At 43.3% G+C, this 20,856-nt stretch overlaps 1 protein-coding gene across 3 annotated transcripts in view; it reads right to left on the minus strand.

The window, feature by feature from the left end:
• SLC9A8 (solute carrier family 9 member A8) overlaps positions 1–20,856 on the minus strand; it is a 106,801-nt gene that overhangs the window by 17,932 nt on the left and 68,013 nt on the right. For 2 of the 3 annotated variants that reach the window (XM_053250439.1, XM_053250441.1), the window contains 6 exons: positions 20,119–20,153; positions 18,758–18,901; positions 13,579–13,717; positions 11,991–12,096; positions 6,050–6,166; positions 2,897–2,979 (listed from right to left, as the gene is read on the minus strand). In XM_053250439.1, the coding sequence (XP_053106414.1) occupies positions 2,897–2,979; positions 6,050–6,166; positions 11,991–12,096; positions 13,579–13,717; positions 18,758–18,901; positions 20,119–20,153 (624 nt within the window). The remainder of the gene's footprint in view (positions 1–2,896; positions 2,980–6,049; positions 6,167–11,990; positions 12,097–13,578; positions 13,718–18,757; positions 18,902–20,118; positions 20,154–20,856) is intronic. The other variant, XM_053250440.1, reaches the window with a different exon arrangement.

Below are 20,856 nucleotides of genomic sequence, written 5' to 3' on the forward strand. Positions count from 1 at the left end.
CTGCTGCGCAGGTGCAGATACCAGTTGTGTGACTACAACTGGGATCACATCAAGGATCTTACAGTGCTCACACATGTGGTCTCCCATTCAAATGCAAACCAGGGCAGCCCCTGCTTAGCAAAGGGGACAATTCATGCTTGCTACTGCAAGACCAACTCTTGCAAGTGATGTACAAAATAAAAAGCAACCATAGTGATAATGTAACAGTCTTTCCCCTAATTTTTACAACACTGTCTGCCTTGTGAAGAACTAAATAAATATCCGGCAGCATCGCAGTTACAAATTGCCCAAGCCCTTTAACCTCAGAATAAACAGTCAGTTAATCACTGTGTTTGTCCTCAGGGCAGTCTCCCACGACAAGGGGAATGTCCTGTGTACACAATGACGAGTGAGGTGCGGCAGGCAAAATGTGATGCCGTTCTCTGAACCACTATTGCAGAAGAGGGCAACGTGACTCAGAATGGGACCACGCTTACAGGTCATACATTAGACAAACCTACCCTGCCAAGGAAAAACTAGTTAGTTTCTGTTTTCTTCTTTGTACCCCTTTTCAACGGGGCAAGTCAGCTTTTACAATACAGCTGTCCAATATTAGTGGCAACTAGATTCTATTATCTTTGTGTGATGCAGAATTTCAAGTGAGAAATACAGCCTTTCAAATGTAACTATTCATAACAGCATTCCCCCCCGCGCACGCGTGCGCACACACACACACACCAAAAAACCAGCAAAGGGGAAAATTGAAGGCAGGCTTTTAAATCAGTCTACAAGAACCTGACACCCTTCAGAGAAGCAAGCTGAATGCAAATAAACTTCCATATGGAATGCAACTGCAAGATGGTTTCTATAAAAGCAGTTGACATTTTGCTAGGTTGGGAAGCGTGTCAGTCACAGTATCTTGCATGACTATTGTCTGCAGTTACCCAGAATCTTAACTTTTTACAATATGAAGATAGCATTACTTGGAAACAAAAGTGAAGACCTAAACACAATGCTAAAGACAAGGTCATAAGGGCAACCTCAGAAGGACTTTTCATGTCTGATCTATTCCCAAAGCCTGCCAATCACAGTGCTACTAAATAGACATTAACATTCATAGGGTTTTGGTGGGGTCTGTATTTCTTAATTCTGTTTTTTTAAAACCCAACTCCAGTTTGCATTTAGTTAAATTTATCATCTGCCCATCCTTGAAACTTGAATTTTAAAAACAAAACATGATATGTATCTAATCAGCATGTTCCAACCAGTATACCACAGCACGCTCGCATGCCACGGCACTCAATGTACTGCGCTGACTCACTCCGAGTCAGCTCCAACACTAGGGAGTTTAAACTTGCCATCCTTGGAGCAGATTTGCTCCCTTGTTCATCAGGAGAGAAAGAGATGGGTAGTACCTAAAATACAAGTGTTTAAAATACGTATTTTAAATACTTTTGTATATTGTATCTAAAATACATTTCAGAAAAGTATTTTGTATCTAAAATACATTTGCTCAGGTATTTTATATTTTTAAAATACATTGCTGAAACCAAAATACATCTCAGCCAATCACTGCTTTGCTTCAGGAGCTGCCTTTTTATTGCAAGCAGGCAGCCCACTGGCTTCCAAGCATCCTCATGTGTGTGCTTTGTTCCTCTCTCTCTGCCCCCTGAAGTTTGAATTGTTTTACTCTGCTGCTGGCTGGTCAGCCAACCAAGTTTGAAAAGCAAGGAACCAAGTTTGAAAAGCATTGTTCCTGTAAGTAAAATAGGAACTGAGGGGTGAAAGTGGCATGGGAGTCCGCGGGGGGGGGGGGGAGCAGGACCCCCCAGACAGGTTTGAGATGCAAGATAACTCCCTACCTCACAGCTCAATTGCTTTAAAGTTTATCTGTCCCTCTAGCTACAATGCTGCAACTAGAAACCTGACCCGAAGAGGCTGAAGTTCTTCTGGTCCAGTCTCTGTGTAAACTTGGAACTTGCCTAAGGATTAGGCAGATTGTTGTGTAGAGTAGTTTACAAATATCTCCCTGTGTCCCCTATTGTTTACTGTGGCTGCTTTTAACTCACCTTCCAAGCAGAGACGACCAAGCCCCAAGTTTTCGGCACACTTCCCAAATACCCAGCGCTTCATGGTGGAGTGATAATCAGCTAGAACTCATTGTTCTTGCCGCCACATATCCTACAATGCATTGTTCGCAGTGCACTGGGATACCCCACCCCCATCTCTGTGTCTCCTTGGGGTGCACCAGCCCAAGGAGACACACAAAATACCCAGCAGCCGGGTTAACGGTGCGATCAGGATGTGTCCTTCCCAGTACCTTAAGGGGTGTGTCAGCTTCAGGAGGGACAAAGCGGATATTTACAAATAAGAATAAAAACTATATAAAAACTAAGAGAAGGAAGGAAACAATAAAAAAATATTGCACTGTGGCTTGCCACAGCCAAAAAATACATCTGTGCTGGGCAGCAGATTGCCCTCATAATGTATGTGTGCCTTGGAATGGAAAAGGTTGGGAAACACTGATCTAGATACTTATACTAAAAACAGTCCATATGCCAAAATCACAGATCCTTCAGAATTTAGCTCTTGCCACACCAAACCACCCTAAATAACAAGACCTTGCAAGCTTCTGAAGATGTTCAGTTTGGACTTGGACCAGTTTTCATTAGAAGAGAGACTTGCACCTGTAGAGTGTATTCCCATCTATTTTATAGATGGGAAACGAAAACTGAAGCATTCAGACTACTCATTGGGTTAGTAGTTGAGAAGGGAAAGGAACTCAGGTCTCAAGGCCATTTCTTTATGGGTTATGCTGTAAAAATATGGAGGCTCTATGAAACACAAACCAGGGGGGCATAACACATCATGTATCTGAAAGATAGCTGAACCCTCTCCAAAGAAAGTAAATACCTACTATGCACCAGATGACAAAGGACATTTCAAACTTGTGGGGAAAGCTAAAGATTGACAGACCTAGAAATGCAAAAACACATGTTTCTGAAAAAGAGAGAAAACATAGGTAAGTGGTCAAACAATACAAGGCTGGACAATTTACATGTGTGACCCTTTTCTAATAAAATGTATTAATACTGGACATATTTACCTAATTAGACAAATACTTGAAGGATGGGTCTATCAGGGGCTAAGTGGAACTTTCATGTTCAAAGACAATGCACCTCTAAATATATCCGCTGCTGGAGATAAATCATTGGGGAGGACTGTTGCTCCCTTCATGCCCTGCTTCTATGCTTTCGGGGGACAGCTGGCTGGCCATTATTGGAATCCGAATGCTTGGTCAGACGGACTCTTAGTGGGGGTTCACACTCAGTGCCAAACCTCAGGTTCAGTGGAGCAGCTGGAACACTGGAAACATGCAAGAGTCCTACTTCCAGTGTCGGACAGAATATGGTGAGATTGGGGGTGTTGTACAAACCCACCAATCTTGGCATATCCTACTCTTGCAGTACAGAACCCAACTTCTGTAACTAAGATCTGAAATGAGGAACAGATGTGAGGCTCCATACCACAAGTAGGGTGACATATGCTGAGATTGGTGGGTCCATACAAATCTTGACATATCCTTCTACACTGTAAGTAGATCGCACGTGTGTTTCCGGGGCTCCAGCCCTTCCACCCAACCTCAGGTTTAGTGCTGTGTGTGATCTGATAAGGCTGCTCTCACATGTTTACATTCTGCATTCTGCCGCCTGCCCGCCCCCCGCCCCCGCAACCAGTGGCACCTACACTGACATTCACATCTGCAAAATTACAAGACTCATTAATCATACTGTCATAAAGCATGACAGCCCCACTTAAAACAATATAACTTCTCCTAGAGTATCTAAAAACAAAAGGCCATATAAGGAAGGACAAGCTATGGAGAGCATACTCCGTATTTGGCCACATTCTATTAATTTGTTCCCAGTTATTTATTTATTTTTCACAAATCGCTTTGAGCAGGAATGTAGGCATGTTGTATCTCTTACATCTAAAAATAGCTCAGAGGGAGAAATGAGTCAAAGAGATCTATTTTGTTATCAATCTTATGGCAAAACTTAGCCAGAGTCTGGAGAATGAGGGAGAGAGAAGATTTACTGCACATTTTATTCTGTTTGTCAGTAAAGGTGACTTTAGACTGTTTGGCAGACTCCATATTAGTAAATCTGTTCTCAGGGATGTGCAGGAGCAAAATACACCCTTGGCTTGAAAAACAATTCCTTTTCTCAATGCCCCCAATTCTCATCCCTGAATGGCTGGAAATGGTGATTAGACCTGTCCTCCATGGATATCCATGGCTATTAGCTGTGATCGCTAAATGGAATCTCCAAATTCAGAGGCACTAGGCCAGCCCGTATCAATTGCTGGGGGCAACGGCAAGAGAGGGCCCTTGCTTACATGTCTAGCTGTTGGGCTTCCCAGCAACATCTGGCTGGCCACTGTTGGAACCAGAACGGTGGAATAGATGGCACATTGGTCAGATCCAGTAAGGCTCTTGGGTACACTGAGCACCATTGTTTGACTGCTTGAACACTGAAAACAATGGGATAAGTGCGAGCACTATTTACATAGGGCTAGTTAACACACCCTGCATTGTCAGAACCCATCCAAAATCCGACCCAGAGGAAGCACTCTTGGAAGAAGAGCATGTTGACTGAGACCCACCCACCCGCGCCCAGGCCTGACAAAAGCCTCCTAGACCCATAATACCAGGTCTTATTTACTTATTTTTCAAATTTGTAGACTGCCCCAAACCTCTGGGGACCCCCAGCAAGGCTCATATACTACCCCTAAAACCCCCTCCTCCACCACCAGGACCCCAAGAGCAGAGGTGATGCCATGCCAGAGCTCCCCTCCAACTCCAGAGATACTCACTTGGCTGCTTGGGGCCTCCCTCCCAATGAGTTTACTTGGAAGGAGGGGGAGGCCAGCTCAGGTACCAGCTATGGATCAGGGCCAGCCTGCGATCTAGGAAGGATTGGGGCTCCTCTTTGCTATTATATAACAGCTCCACTTGGCGCTAGCCTTTGCTGGATCAACAGCTACTTAACTGAACTGCTACCTTGCAGGACCTAGGCATGCATGTATATCATTTGATGATCTGAACATTTGATTGCTTGCTACTGAATGTGTCAGTTGGCTCCACTGAAAAGCATTGAATTTGTAGTGAGGAAAGATGATATCACAGTTCTATCTACAGTGGTTGTTTGGTGATTGTCAGAATGGAGTAGTGACAGAGAGGATCTGGGAGACCATGGTTGGAAAAGTTATTTTTGGTCAATCTCCCATAAAGGACTATTGTGAGGAACAACTCCGTCTATTCTGCAGGGAGCTCTTTGGAGGAATGAGGGATGGGGGAGAGACAAATATAATCAATACTCTTAATAATTCACACATTTAAGTGCTTGATGCACTTAGCAGTTGCAAAGTACGAACATAAGAAGAGACTTATAAGAACAGCCTGGCTAGACCTTGTGGATCAGGCACAAGGTCTATCTAGTCCAGCACCCTGTTGCACACAGTGGCCAACTGGATGCCTCTGGGAAACCCACAGGCAAGAGATGATCATGCCCTCTCTTCTGCTGTTGCTCCCCTGCAACTGGTATTCAGAGGCATCCTAACAGCCATTGATAGACCTATCTTCCATGAATTTATCTAAGCCCTCTAAAAAGAGCCATCCAAGCTGGTGGTCATCACCATATCCTGTGGCAGAGAATTCCATAGATTAATTATGTGCTGTGTGAAAAAGTACTTCCTTTTGAATTAACAGGCAAGCATTTTCATGGGATGACTCCTGGTTCCATGGGGGGTGTGGGGGTGTGAGAGAGAGCTTTTTCTCCCCATCATGTATTAATTTTACAGACCTCTACCCTTAGTCACCTTTTTTCTTTACTAAAAAGCTCCAGATAGTGTTGCTCTGCCTCATAAGGAAGGTGAGTGGAAAAAGCAACTCCAAAGATTTTTACCAGTATGGAGCTACACAGGGAACATTCAGGGAATCTGGATAACCAGGCAACATTTGGATAGCTCAAGTTTGGATGATGGAGATAAAGCAAAAGAAGGCACATACCACACATGAATGCAACGGTTCTCAGAGTCTGCTGCATTAAGATTTGCGTAACTGGAGAAAGGTTGTGATGGGTGTAGTGAGACATTACAATGCCAGAGAACAAGATAGCCATGATACCTAGAGAAAGAATGTCACAATCAGACAAATAATCCTTGGCATTTCTCCATATAGTTTTAGCAGCATTGCTAATCGCAGACTAATGAATAAACTGTCACTGCTGTTTTGAAAGAGAGAACTGGAAAGCAAATTTGGACATGATCCCTACTAATGGCTCAGAACTAGTAGTTGCATTCCCACCTTGAGATGAATGTGGGCAGTTGGCCAGAATGTCTTGATCTCCTTGTTCATCCTACACTGTCATAATAGGGAAGGCCACAATCAGTTTTCCAGATGTGCTTTAAAGATCACCTGAGTATCTCACAAGAACAGGGGTTAATGAATATGCAAAGGGCTTCCTGGGCATAGCTACACAAAACCAATAGGGATCCATATTTATGGCTGTGTCTGAAACAAACATGTATGGTGAAGAAGCCCTTGCTTAGGCAGGAGTGACCAGTTTGCACTGGAACTCCCGCAGAGCTTTAGATCAGACTACTAGATTGTATCCTTATATGAGAAGCTGGATTCAATCCACATTTTCCTGCCCTGAGTAGAAAATATGAGACCAATAAACCAAAAGAACTCCAGGCTGGAAAAATTGATGCCTGTCGTACCAGTTATGCACTTGTCTTGCAAGAAGACAAGACAGCATGTGGAGGGAGAAGAAAGGGAACCCGAATTTGGAAGACATACAGGGAAATGTTGTTTCTTCTAAGCCGGGGTAAGCAATTAGTCCAGCACCAGCACCAACATCAATTGCTCAAAGAGATTATGGGACAACAGCCAGTGCCGTTGAATGACAGCTTGCAAATGTTCTGCATATCATCATCTACCATATTCGTACAATCAAACTATCACTCAAAAATGTAGGAAATGAGTCAGCTTTGGGTGGATGGGTGAAGTGGCACTTTAAAATCCTGCATAGATAGATAGATAGAGCTTCTGTAGATGAAAGTCTGCTCTGTGCTATCCATCCAGGCCTAAGCACGATTACATGGGAGTAAACATTTAAAAGGCTGTGCAGCACAGGGCCCTTCAGGTGCAGACCCTAGCCATATGGGAGCTGCCTTCCCATGATGCACTTGGGAGCTGCATGTGAATACTGAAACCATACTGGCTGTGTTGACTGCATGGGTCCTCCTCATTGAATCACCACCATGCGAATTCTATGGGAAACACCCATGTCACTGTCCCTGCCAAAGGGACTATGGCACTCACACACAACGTCCAGCTACACTAAAAAGTAGTTACCTTGTGGCTGGCGGCGAAGACTGAAGTGCTTTGAAAACAGAGACTCTTTTGGACTTCATAAAGTCCATCATAACTGGTTAAGTGCACAATGAAACCAGAAGTCAACACTACAAATATTAGATCCATCTGAATGTTAACTAGCCACTGGCTGACATTCTGACTACATTACTCAACGGAATTCCCACTGAAATTAAAAGGACAAATTAGTTGTCCTATTAATTCCAACAATAATTATGAATAAACTGTATGGCCATCCCATAGCAAATTGTTCTCTGGGCAGCTCACGAGATAAAACCATAAAACAACAGTAAAATGAAAGTAAACAAAAACTATTAACAAGTACAGCTAAAAAGACAAAAGCATTTAAAACATTTTTAAAGCATTTTAAAAGACTGGGTGGAAAAAAAGTTCTAAAACCTGGCATCTAAAAAAGCATAGTGGTGGTGCCAGGCAAGCCTCACTAGAGAGGCTATTTCATAAAATGAGGTGCCACCACCAAAAACGCCTCTCCCTAGTCACCACCGGACTCACTTGATTTGGTGGGAGGCGGGGACTTGGAGCAGGGCTTCATGTGGGACTTCCATTGAGCAATTTAATCAGGCTGTCAGCACTACCTCTCAGCTGCCATCTCCTCATCTATTACAGAAGGCTAATAATATCGATCTCTCTTACAGGCTAGTTTTTAGGGATTTCTGAGACAATGTGAGCTGTCTGGGGCATTTGGTGCTAGCCTGGTGTGGAAGGCAGCTGGCTGCTGGGTCTAGCCTGAGGCACTGTTGCATGCCTGGACCTTTTAAAAGTTGACTTTACTAGGGCCATGCAGCATTGTGACAAGGTCTTCTGCATCCCTGCAGTGGAGAGGTAGGATGGAGAGGTGGGATCATGTCTGAAAAAAGGCTTCTTGGCCTTTTGGCTAAGATCAAGTAAGTGTGTGTGTAAAAAAATTGATTTTAAACAAAAGCCCATGTAACTTGGCAGAGACAATAGGGTGCAGGCATATATACACACAATCTCGTTGTCCTATGAGTCGACTAAGCTGACTCATAGGGAACAAAGTGCAATAAAAATCCAAATAATAGTTGTACTGATTAAAGATACTGGCAGAAGGCCGGGAAGCTCCGGGCTTCCAGGATCAAACCTAATGCTTTGTTTAGAAGAAAACAAAAACTGGCAGCACTTGGCTGTAGCTAAATGTCAACAGCTCTGTTGAAGTGGAATGTTCAAGAACAGAGCCGAGGCATATTCATGGGAGCTCCTTACTTGGAGGAAAGGTTGCATTCTGCAACAGTTACCAAAGAATTTCAAAAAGGAATTCCTCTCAAACAGAGTTCAAGTTTGCCCGTCACTTGCTTCTGAAGCTTATTTATTTATTTACGCGGGCGCACATGCGCACATGTGTGTTTCAAAAATGGCTTGACTCCATGACTGCGTGATCTACCAGGTTAAAGGAAGCCAACTAGGCATTACTTGTCTGGCCTGTCCTTTGAAGTTTCCATGGCAGCAGTTTGCCCTACTGGAGTTTAAACAAACAGACAAGTGGATTGACTTTTCACTACAGATGTCAGCACATGTAACAAACAACACGTGTGTGCCATTTGGAGACAAGGCTAAGCCTCAGAATCATGCACCCCTCCTCCCCTCTGCATGCTAGGGGAGGCATGAAGGGTTTCTTCCCTTTTGAAGCAAAAAGCCACAGTTCCCTCTTCATCTGAGCTCAGGGAACTGTGGTTTGTTCTAACTGTGCTTAGTTAAACTAGCATCTGAAATAACAAACCAATCCTGGTTTGTTAACTAACTGTTAGACCAAACCACCGTTTCCCCGAGAAAACTGGTTTGTTCAAAAGTGACCGTGAAAACTTTTACCTGCAGAGGAAGGCGCAGAGGAAGGGGGGTAAACAACTTCTTTAGCTCTGCTCACTCTTGTAACAACAAATCAAGGGTTGCTGTTACATATGTGTGCAGTGAATACATATGGGTGGAAACTTCAGACAAAACTACTAGTCTTCAGCAACTTTTTTTCATATTATTTTCATTGTAGTCTTGGGAGATCCCTTGAAACTGCATAAACACTAGAAGTCTCAAGACCACAGTTTAAAGAACACTTTTGTAAGCCACTGGCTCAAACTCTCTATGCACTTTAACACAGAGCTACAGGAAGTGAACTGAGCTATTCTGATACTGCACGTAAGCATTTGTGAAAGCAAGACTGCACAACATCCCCAGTTTCCACCTGAATGGCATTTGCTAAGCCCTATAGATATTGACTTGAATGCACAAGTCCTTACATGAAGAAAATGAAAACATTCATATGAGACACAGCACAAGAACTGAACTAAAGACAGAGAATAAGGGGAAATGGCCATCCATCTTCAGAACCAGAAAACAGATCGTGATCTAATAAAAGGTGACAGGCTCAGCAAGTCGCAAAATTGCCATCCTCCCTTGGCTGATTTTTTTTTAAACTCCGTTACATAACAACTCAATTTGCCCAATATAATTCCTAACACTACATCAAATGCTTATTAAATCAGTTTATCATTTTCAAAATTCTGATTATTTCATCATTTCCCAGATTTCAGCTGAGATGCAACTGCTATTAAAGAGGAAACCATCAGCTCCCTGGGGTTGAGTCCAGGACAGGAAAATTTTTGTGTGCAAATACAAAAGTGTTGCCATCTTAACAGGAATAAAACTGGCTGCCAGAAGAGCTGCTTTTTGTGGAAGTCTGCCTGGATGCAAATCTAATTCGATTCACTGTGCAGCTGTTGTCAATTGTCCATCACATTTCTTAAGGAATAATAATGGAACAACTAGAAAAGGAGGGAATAGGATACCCTTTACATGTAAGATAAAATGGATGGAACACTGATATTTGGGATTAATAACAAGCAGGCTTAGATAGAACAGATGCAAATTTGTGAAAAGTCTGGTGGAACTGCAAAGTTCTGCAAGTTATCTCCAGAATGTTAAAACCTTCACCATCCCAAAGTGGTTAGGGTAAGCACATATGGCCTTGTGCCAAACCATAAGGTCCCAGCAACTTTGCTGAGAAACAGGTAGAAATCCAAGTTCTTTACTAGTCAATACACTGATCTCTCATGATGGTAAAACATGAACTTCATTACAAGCATTAGTTCAATATCATTTTAAAATATAACTAGGGGTAATGGCATGATCTTGGCTCCCAACCTTCCATAATGTCAGACTCGGAAAGCAGAGTGGGTCCCAATGTTCTATTATGTCAGACTCCCAAAGTAGGGTGGGTATTCTGAAATATATTACAGCAGCGCTAACGTAACCACACTGGCATCTGTTAGCCTTCTGGCATAAGGATGCTCATTTTGACTATAAAGCAGTTTTTATTTCTTCCCAATTAAGATACATTCTCCTTTTCTTTTCCCCAAGTTCAGCCAAGAACGTTTTGTTATACCATCTGTGCATCAAGTTAATACAAGGACACATGGGTCCTGGTCTGAAATTCATTTCTCTACTTGGAACAAAAGGGGAGTGAGTTCTAGGCTGCGACATACATCCACCCTGGGTAGAAAGTAACATTTGCACCCAATGCAATATGCTAACTTGCTAACCCCTGCTCACTTGGCAAAGAGGCACCTTTTAACGAGGTGATTCTCTTTATTTAGCAGGGGGAGAGTAACTGGCTCTATCCACCCTCAGCACAGTACCTCCAGTGACTGTTGCTGGTGTCTATCTTATGTTTCTTTTTAGATTGTGAGCACTTTGGAGACAGGGATCCATCTTGTTTATTTATTATTTCTCTGTAAACTGCCCTGAGCCATTATTAAAAGGGTGTTATACAAATCAAATCAAATCAAATCAATCAATCAATCAATAAATGTCATGAACCCATAATTTTTCTGGACCTGCTATTCATCCCCTCTTTCAACCTGAGGCTATGATGTGCCTTCACAGTCATACTTAAATTTAACAGTCAATGTTAAATAAATAAAATTTTAAAATATTCGTTTAAAATTTTTAAATTGTTGTAATGTTTTAATTTTTTCTGTTTATTTATATTGTTTTAACTAATGTTTTAACTTTTCTGCTCTCATTTATTTTACTTTGTTGTAAACTGCCCAGAGATGTAAGTTTTGGGCAGTATAAAAATATATTAAATAAATCAATAAATATTTGGTACAGATAATCTAGGTATTGCAAACTTTGTGTCACTCTGGGTCAGACTTTACTTTGCACACAGGAAAATGAAGCAGTACATGAGCATGTAGTAGTTTGGAAAAGCGGCTACACTTCAGAGTGGATGTCTTACCTCCATGAAACCTGCTAAAATCCAAGCAACTTCTGGAAGATTCCAAAGACCTTCTTGTGTATATGTCACAAAACTGAGGCAATGTCAAGCCTAGGAGAGCACAGACTATTCCCTACCGCCCTATAAGACTATTAAGATATTAAAGATTGTGTAGCACAAACATTAGTGCCCATGAAAACTACAACCCTCACAGAAAGTTGCCAGGAGGAAAATTGCCAAAAAGCAAAATATTCTGGCAGTCCCAAAAGACTACAATTCTTTTCGACTTTATTGATAACTTTTGTGATTGGGCATTTTGCAACTTACCTGAGAGGGAAATGCCTTCTGCAAGTCCATAGGGAAGATAAGCAAAGATAATCATCATTCCAAACTCCAGGGAGGGAGTTTTCCTTAAATCAATTTGCTTCAACACGTCAATATCAAACAGTTAAGCAAAATACAAGAAAGGTAAAAGATCAGAAAATTCAGATGATTAGAAAACAGGTATTTATCATTGGGACAAGACAAGAGGACTTGGGGGCTAGGGAGATGTGAGCTGGCTGGCTTCGAGCTGGGCTTGACATCAAGCCGGCCTGGTTCAGCCGGTCTGAGTTCGAACCGGACAGTTCTAAGGACCAGCTCGGGTATACTTGTAAAGGGGAATCCTTGAGGATTCCCCTTCACAAGCAAAGGGGGCATAGCGAAATCTCCCCAATGGCCCCGAGGGAGGGGGTTAGTAAGAGAAAGTGGCCTCCATACCTTTAGCAGCTGCACGTGCAGTGGTGCATTTTGGTGACCTCTGCCCATGCGCAGAGGTCACGAAAATGGCCTCTGTATATGGACAGAAGGCCGAACCGGGCCACAGCTGGCCTGGGCTGTCATTTGGGAGGCTGGTGGGGGGCTTGGAGGAGCCCCCACCCCTCCGATGTTTCTCCACTGGACCACCACTGCCTCACCGCTAACGGTACGGAGGCCACTTTCTCTTACTACCACCCACCCCAGTGCCCTTAGGGAGATTTAGGGATGCCCCCTTTACTTGTAAAGGGGAATCCTCAAGGATTCCCCTTTGCAAGTATACCTGAGCCAGTCCGCAAACAGGTTAGCCCCAACTCCAGGGTCGAAATAAGCCAGCCTGGGTTCAACCAAGCCTGGAACAGGACTGGAACAGGTCAGAATCAACCTGGTCTGGCCGGCTCCATGCATATCCCTATCAGGGAGCCCATGTTGAACCATATGTCTATGACCCATATGTGCATCACCCATATTAACAGTGAAGTCGCATCATGGGCTTTTCTTTACCACATGTTACCAAGGGAGAAAAAGAGATGTAATGCCTAGTTTCAGGCCTAGTGGAATGGATCTTCAGATGTGAAAAAACAGTTCAAACTAATATGGTGATTCAGTTTGACATAAATCCATGCTGAACATGAATCAGACCCAACCAGCTGAATACATCTCTGTATGGTATGCTGATTTCAGTATTCAGCATTAAAGGCCCCCAAGGTGGGGGTGGGTGGGATTCAAATTCTTACTGAATATTTGATATATACAAAAAACGGAGACATATGCTAACTAAAAGGCACACAAAGGACTGGAAATTGAATTAATGACTACAGCAAACAATTAGCATATTTTGTAACCCTCCATTAGCATATGAGATGAGATATTATACAGTAACTTAGTGAGAGTCGTTTACAAATGCAATGTTGTTTATGCAAGTTTGAAATCATTGCCCACTAGCACTGCTGCTATTAAAAACAAAACTGAAGAGAGGAAACAGACTGCCAACCAAAAGCCCTTCCATTTGCGAAGGGGGGGAAATACACTAAGAATCATGACTGAGGGTCATGATTCAAATGGAAAAGCCTAGTTGTTTACGCATTTGCATTATTTTCCCTAAAAGGAAAAAGGATATTAATGCAGAAATAAGGCCAGTTAGAGTCCCCAGTGCTGCAGATCCGAAGAACATTTTCAGAAAGTAACCCAGTGCCTGAAGAAAGGTTTGCCATCCACTTACATCTGATGTATGTTCTCTTGTCAAACCTTCTGCTGTGCTGGGAACAATTTTAAAAATAGAGAAACAAGGAGAGTTATACACTGGAATCTTACACTTGCAAGTACTCCATGCTTAAAAAACGTGCGCACATACTCATACATGCATACACACACACACACACACACTCAAACAACCTACATGTCTTTGTTGAAAGGGCCCTTAAAATGCTTTCACTGCAAGTGAAATGTCAAAAGACATTAAATCAAGTGCTGGTGCAATTCGCCTAAGGGGAAACAAAACTCTGCGGAAAACCTGGGAACCTAGCCTTGCTTTTCCAACGCTCGTAGCAAAATACAATAGCAATATGCTAGCTGCAGTAACACAGGTGAACTCCTTCTCAGTGAAACAATTAGGGATGTGCATAAAACCGGTTCTCCCGGTTCGGTTCGGATCCGAACCGGGTCCGAACCGGACCAGGGTGGTTCGGTTTTGGTTTTGCCGAACCACCCCCCCGGTTCGGTTCGGATCCGAACCGGTTCGGATCCGAACCGAACCAGTTCGGATCTCAAAAAATAGCTGGTTTGAAAGGGGACCTTGTGTTCTACCTGCAACCCAAATTTCAAGTCGATTGGACCTTCCTCTGATTTTTGGCGATTTTTTAAAATTTTAGTGACTTTGGGGCAGTTCGGGGGCATAGCATGGGATCTGGGCAAAAGGAGTGGGGTGGGGTGGTAGTGCCTAATGGGTGCAGGCTACCACCCCAATTTCAGGGGGATTGGGCAAAGGGCTGATTTTTGGTAAATTTCTGAAAATTTCATGTCTTTGGGGCAGATTGGGGCATATTGGGGCAGAAAGTGGGGGCTGGGGCAGAATAGTGGGGTGTGGTGGTAGTGCCTAATGGGTGGAGGCTACCACCCCAATTTCAGGGGGTTTGGACAAAGGGGTGATTTTTTGAGAATTTTTGAAGTTTTAGTGACTTTGGGGCAGTTTGGGGGCAGAAAGTGGATCTGCCCCAAAATAGTGGGGTGGGGTGGGGTGGTAGTGCCTAATGGGTGGAGGCTAACACCCCAATTTCAGGGGGATTGGGCAGAGGGCTGATTTTTTGAGAATTTTTGAAGTTTGGGTGTCTTTGGGGCAGATTGGGGGCAGAAAGTGGATCTGCCCCAAAGGAGTGGGGTGGGCTGGTAGATAGTGCCTAATGGGTGGAGGCTACCACCCATCCCCAATTTAAGAGTGATTGGGCAGAGGGGTGAATTATGGTGAATAGAAAAGGTGTGAATTCTCATTCTATCATAGCAAATGAGATATTTTTCAATTAAACAACTCTCATGACCCCACTTTCACTTTTTCACACTTTCCTTTACTATGAATAATATGAGGAAGTAATCAATTTAGCACACTTCACCTTATGAAGACAAACCTCATACAAATAAATTCACCATAATTCACCCCTCTGCCCAATCACTCTTAAATTGGGGATGGGTGGTAGCCTCCACCCATTAGGCACTATCTACCAGCCCACCCCACTCCTTTGGGGCAGATCCACTTTCTGCCCCCAATCTGCCCCAAAGACACCCAAACTTCAAAAATTCTCAAAAAATCACCCCTTTGTCCAAACCCCCTGAAATTGGGGTGGTAGCCTCCACCCATTAGGCACTACCATCACACCCCACTATTCTGCCCCAGGCCCCACTTTCTGCCCCAATATGCCCCAAAGATATGAAATTTTCAGAAATTTACCAAAAATCAGCCCTTTGCCCAATCCCCCTGAAATTGGGGTGGTAGCCTGCACCCATTAGGCACTACCACCCCACCCCACTCCTTTTGCCCAGATCCCATGCTATGCCCCCGAACTGCCCCAAAGTCACTAAAACTTTAAAAATTCACCAAAAATCAGCCCTTTGCCCAATCCCCCTGAAATTGGGGTGGTAGACTCTACCCATTGGGCACTACCACCCCACCCCAAAATTTTGCCCCTGGGCCCCTTTTTACCCCCCTGAATCGATTCGGATTCAGATTCGGATTAAATCCGAATCCGAACCAAATCAAGGGTGATTCGGGTGACCCAGATTCGGGCACAAAACAGAACAGGGGTGATTCGGTTCGGGTCCGAGCCAAATCACCCGAAATCCCAAATTGCACACCCCTACTAAGCACACACACAGAGAAGAAGCAGGAGGCGGAGTGTGGATTCTATGATAGCATATTAGAGTGGATTGATGGTGTCTCATTGAAAATCTCATTTGCTATCATAGAATCCACACTCAATACCTCAGAAACAAGAGAACCCTGTACCCATGGGGGTGCCCCTACCAGAGATCCCTGTACCCCATGGGTTAGAAACCCATGGGGGTGGTTGGCACCCTATGTGCACTACACCACCACTTGCTCTGGGCCACCCCAGCACCCCCATGTGCACTTATAGGGCTGCTGAAAGCTCCATTATAACTTATTATGAGGAAAAACCTTAAAGACGCGTAAACTTCAAAAATCACTTAAAAATCACCTCTTTGCCCAATTCCTTTCAAATAATTCTGATAGCTTCCTTGCCCACCCTAGGAACTACCACCCACCACACTGCACTCTACGACACCCCTTTCCCCCCGACGTGAAGCTATACATTTGCTGCAATCCTAATTATTCTCTATGAGGAATTCAAAAACACTTAACAATTCACCAATAATCAGAGGAGTGTCCAATTGCCTTGAGATTTTTTGGGTGGTAGGCACCCATGCCTGTCTACCACCCACCCTGCTTTTGTGCTCCTAGGTCCTCCACAACAGGGGATATGGACTGGTTCGGGTCCCATTATACTCAATGAGAAAAATAATTAAAAATATTTCAAATATTCATAAAAAATCATAGGGGTGTCTGATTGCTTCAGGGTTTGCATGGTTGTTGGCACCCATGAGTGCTCCACAATAAGAAATAATGGCCTGGTTCGGGTCCCATTATATCCTATGAGAGAAAAATAAAAATATTTTTCAAAAATTCATAAAAAATCGTACGAGTGTCCGATTGCTTTGGGGTTTGGGTGACAGGTACCCCTGGGTGCCAGCTACCATCTGACCAATTTTCAGCTTTCTGAACCGATCCGAACCGATCCGAACCGGTTTGAAACGAACCACCCCCAGTTCGGTTCGGATTCGAACCGAACCAGGGGTGGTTCGGTTCGATCCGAACCTCCGAACCGGAACCGGTTCGGACCCGAACCGGTTCGGATCCGAACCGGTTCGCACATCCCTAGAAACAATGATGCACCTTTTAAAAACAAGCACTTGGCAGGCTGAAACAAAGTTAGAATTTAAAAGATCTTGCCCCCTTGCTTGTCATTAAAAGTAAGTGTGTGTGTGTGTGTGTGTGTGTGTGTGTGTGTGTGTGTAGGCTCACATGCTACAGAGCAAAATGTGGACAACTGGGCAATGCCCACGATGCTACATCTGTCTAAAACACACTGCAGATGAATGGGGCAATTCTGCTGCAACTTAAAATTGCACCATCGCAGTTGTATGACACTACGTCCTTTGGGAAGAATGGAGGTAGAGTCGCGCAACGGTGACTGTGCAATTTTCAGTCGCAGTGGAGTAGCCCTGTTCCTCAACAGTGCAGGCAGTGTTTTAGACACGGGCACTGGAAAGGTGAGAACTTTGGAAATATAAGCAAAGAACCAGGCCATAATCATAAGCACACAGGGAATATCTACACAGCACTTTTTTCTCCAGGATCTGCTGTACTCATTCACTACATCCAGCTGACTGATGGAACATACATCCAAGTCCAGGAGTTTAGAAGCAGGCGTTTCAGACAGCTCCTCTTTTGAAAATGAGATCTTAAGTCTGTTAACAATAACCAGGTCTCTGTTAGAATGTTCACACCAAGGCAACCCCAGTTCGGCATCAAACTTGAACTAAATTCTATAATCTGTACAAATTACGGAAATTGCCCAAATTCACACATATTGGCTTATTTTGCATAATCTGTTTCCCTGCTAATTATGGAAAAGAGCGATGCAAGCCAGCTGAAACACTGCCTCTGATAACTGAAAATCCTATTCAGGCTTCCCGTCTCAATCTTCTGAGATTTATCGGGCGTAGCCTCTTACACTTTCAAGCATATAATGACAAGACTAGAAACTTTGACATCCTCACTCACAGTGTGGAGCCACTGTGTTTAGTAATCCAGAATCCTGTTACACGAGTGGTTGGGGGGAGAATTTTGCCAATCTCACCTTCCCCCAGAAGCACTCTTTAACACTTATAAATATATTGCTGAGGACTGTGAGACTCTCAGGGACATTCATGGGTGAAAATGCTCTTCCCCTCCCTGTGCAGTAGGACTCTGAAGAACTAAATGCTGCAGATGCAGTTTGCATGCAATGCCTTTGTACAGTTCTTGAGGACGTTGGCCTTTATGTTTTCATTGGTCAGCTGAGATTCTGGTGTGAGATTCTGATTACAAATCTTTACCCTAGGCAGCACCATTATTATATATGCGATGCTTTTGTGGGTCTTGTTGAGGTACAAGGGAGGAGAGCTGGTCTTGTAGTAGCAAGCATAAATTGTGCCCTTTCCTAAGCAGGCTCCACCCTGGTTTGCATTTGAATTGGAGACTACAGATGAGCACAGTAAGATATTCCCCTTAGGGGATGGGGCCACTCTAGGAAGAGCATCTGAGGTTCCAAGTTCCCTCCCTGGCATCTCCAAATAGGGCTGGGAGAGACTCCCATCTGTAACCTTGGAGAAGCCGCTGCCTGTCTGTGTAGACAATACTGAGCTGGATGGACCAATGGTCTGACTCAGTAGAAAGCAGCTTCCTATGTTCCTAACATGGGACCTCCATGCGATTAAGAGGAACTGGCAGCACAAGAGAGGGGTCATTTCACAAAATTATGTATAGTAAATACAGGTTTGCCACCAAGTATGCATTGAACAAGGAGTTGCAGCCAATCACAGTTCCCTAAAGAGTCTAACTGCACAATATGAACATTTATCACATTCACAATTTGTGTTTTTAAGAATGTAATGTGTGGAGATCTTTGTCTGAGTGATAGTGACAGTTGAAATACTGAGGTTTTCTTTGCCTATTTGAGTGAACTTACTTTGTCAGGACGATTGAGACTGCATCATTGAGAATACTTTCCCCAAAAACCAGCATGTTAAGTACAGGATCCACATTAAGGGCATTAAAGATAGCAATAGTAGCTACTGGGTCAACGGCAGATATCAGGGAACCAAAGGCAAAGCTGTAAGAAAAACAAATACATTCTGGCATCATGCCTGAAATATTAAGGCTACTGTGCATGTGAGCATGAGTATCACTGAACAATCTTTAAAAGCAGCAATAGGGTTGTTTTTTTTAAAGTTTTAACAAAAGCAGAATGTCTTTTCATATAAGAGAACAATTATCACCAAGACATACTTAAGTAGTAACATACTTTCTTAAATCCTTTTGGCTATCAGTTAAGATAAACTAAAGCTTTTAAAAGAAAAGCTAAGCTTTTCTGAGGACTACTTCACATTCCTTGTGACCATGTCAGCAAATGTCATCTAAAGAACATATCAGATGCAATAAACCAAATTTTCAATTATGTTTAAAGTATTTAACCCAGAAGAGGACACCGTTAAGTCAGACAAAGCTGAAAATCTTCTCCAATAACTTGCCAGATTTGCTTGGGTGAAATAGCCATTTCTTATCTTACCAAATAGATCATTACGTTGGAACAGTCTTGATGTTTAACTCTACTTTTAGCTTGAATATTTGTTTCACATTCTTCTTAAACAACATATCACATGCACTTCAGTTTTCAATCTAATGTCTCTCCTATTTAAGAATCCCAGCCTAAACAAACACTGCCCCTGAAGTGTCACTTCCCTTTAGACAGAAAACATTACTATTAAGCTGCTAAGAGCAGTCCTCTCAAAACAACCTTAGAAACTGATATGTTGCAATTACTACATCATAAAGCACATAATGAGACTTGCCTAATGGGCCCTGCAGACGTAACTGATTAATAGACTGGAAGCAGACTGCAGGATTGCATTCTCCATCTCCCCAGCCCTGTCCTCCATGGGACAAATTCCAACCTGCCCACCTTCACTGTGGTTAAGCATTACAACAAAATTGTCTATAGAGAAGAGTAACCAGGTTCCCCCTTAACCAGAGTCTGCTTGCCAGATTCAAAGCCTGGTTAAAAGAACTAGGAGCTTAAAAAGAGGTTATCTACAAGAAAGGCAGCCATTATGTTGACTGCAGCATTCTGGAGAATTCCTTGTACAAATAATGGTTAATTACTAGAGACACAGGCTGACATCCAGGCTAAGTTACTCAATAGTACTACTCAGGAGTGACTCCACAGGGCTACTTAATTTCAATAGGACTTCTGTCGAGTAATTTAGTCAGGATGCCAGCCACTCGAAATTGCAAAACTGGTATTGGGGGGTGGGGAGCTGAAAAGCTTACCTATCAGTCATGTTGAGTTTGTAAATTACATCAGCCTAAGAAAAAGGACAAAAACAAAACATCTCTTTAAAAAGTAACCATTCTTCTTTTAAAAGAATATCATCCCCTTGTGGAGGCATGCACCTTATAACACTATTGTGAGGAACAACTTAAGGCGTGTTTACAGTTAGGACTCATGTATCTGGACTCATTTAAAAGACTATCACCAGGAAGAGTACCGGAAGAGGTCCTATGAAAGAGCAAAGAACTATTCTGAAAAGGTACCAAAGAGTCTTCTTAATCATAAGGCTAGTCATTTACAATTCAGTGCTAAAGAAGCAGTGTGCTGCAGTAATGTCACTTCTTTAAGGACAGTAATTAGAGATTACTTATTTATCTTATCTTATTTGATATGTCTGACCAATAACTACAGGTTATTCACCTGTAACTTTGGTTCTTCTAGTGGTAATCTGTCCTTTTACACTAATGGGCTACACGCCTGCACAGAGACCTCGTCGGAATCTAACAAGCTCAATTCTCCTGCTTTGAGTGGGAACCCTGCCTCCAGCTGCCTTTTGCGACTGCGCCACTCCTCATCCCCTCAGTCACAGATCCAGCTTCAGTTAACCCCATGGGGAGGACGGGAGGGTGTGGAAAAGGAAAGATGACCACTAGAAGAACCAACGTTACAGGTGAGTAACCTGTAGTTCTAGGACAGGGTCTCTGGATCGGGTCTCATGATCAGTGAGACCCGGTTCC

Source organism: Hemicordylus capensis, chromosome 4 (assembly GCF_027244095.1).
Source record: "Hemicordylus capensis ecotype Gifberg chromosome 4, rHemCap1.1.pri, whole genome shotgun sequence".
NCBI classification, from domain to species: Eukaryota; Metazoa; Chordata; class Lepidosauria; order Squamata; family Cordylidae; genus Hemicordylus; species Hemicordylus capensis.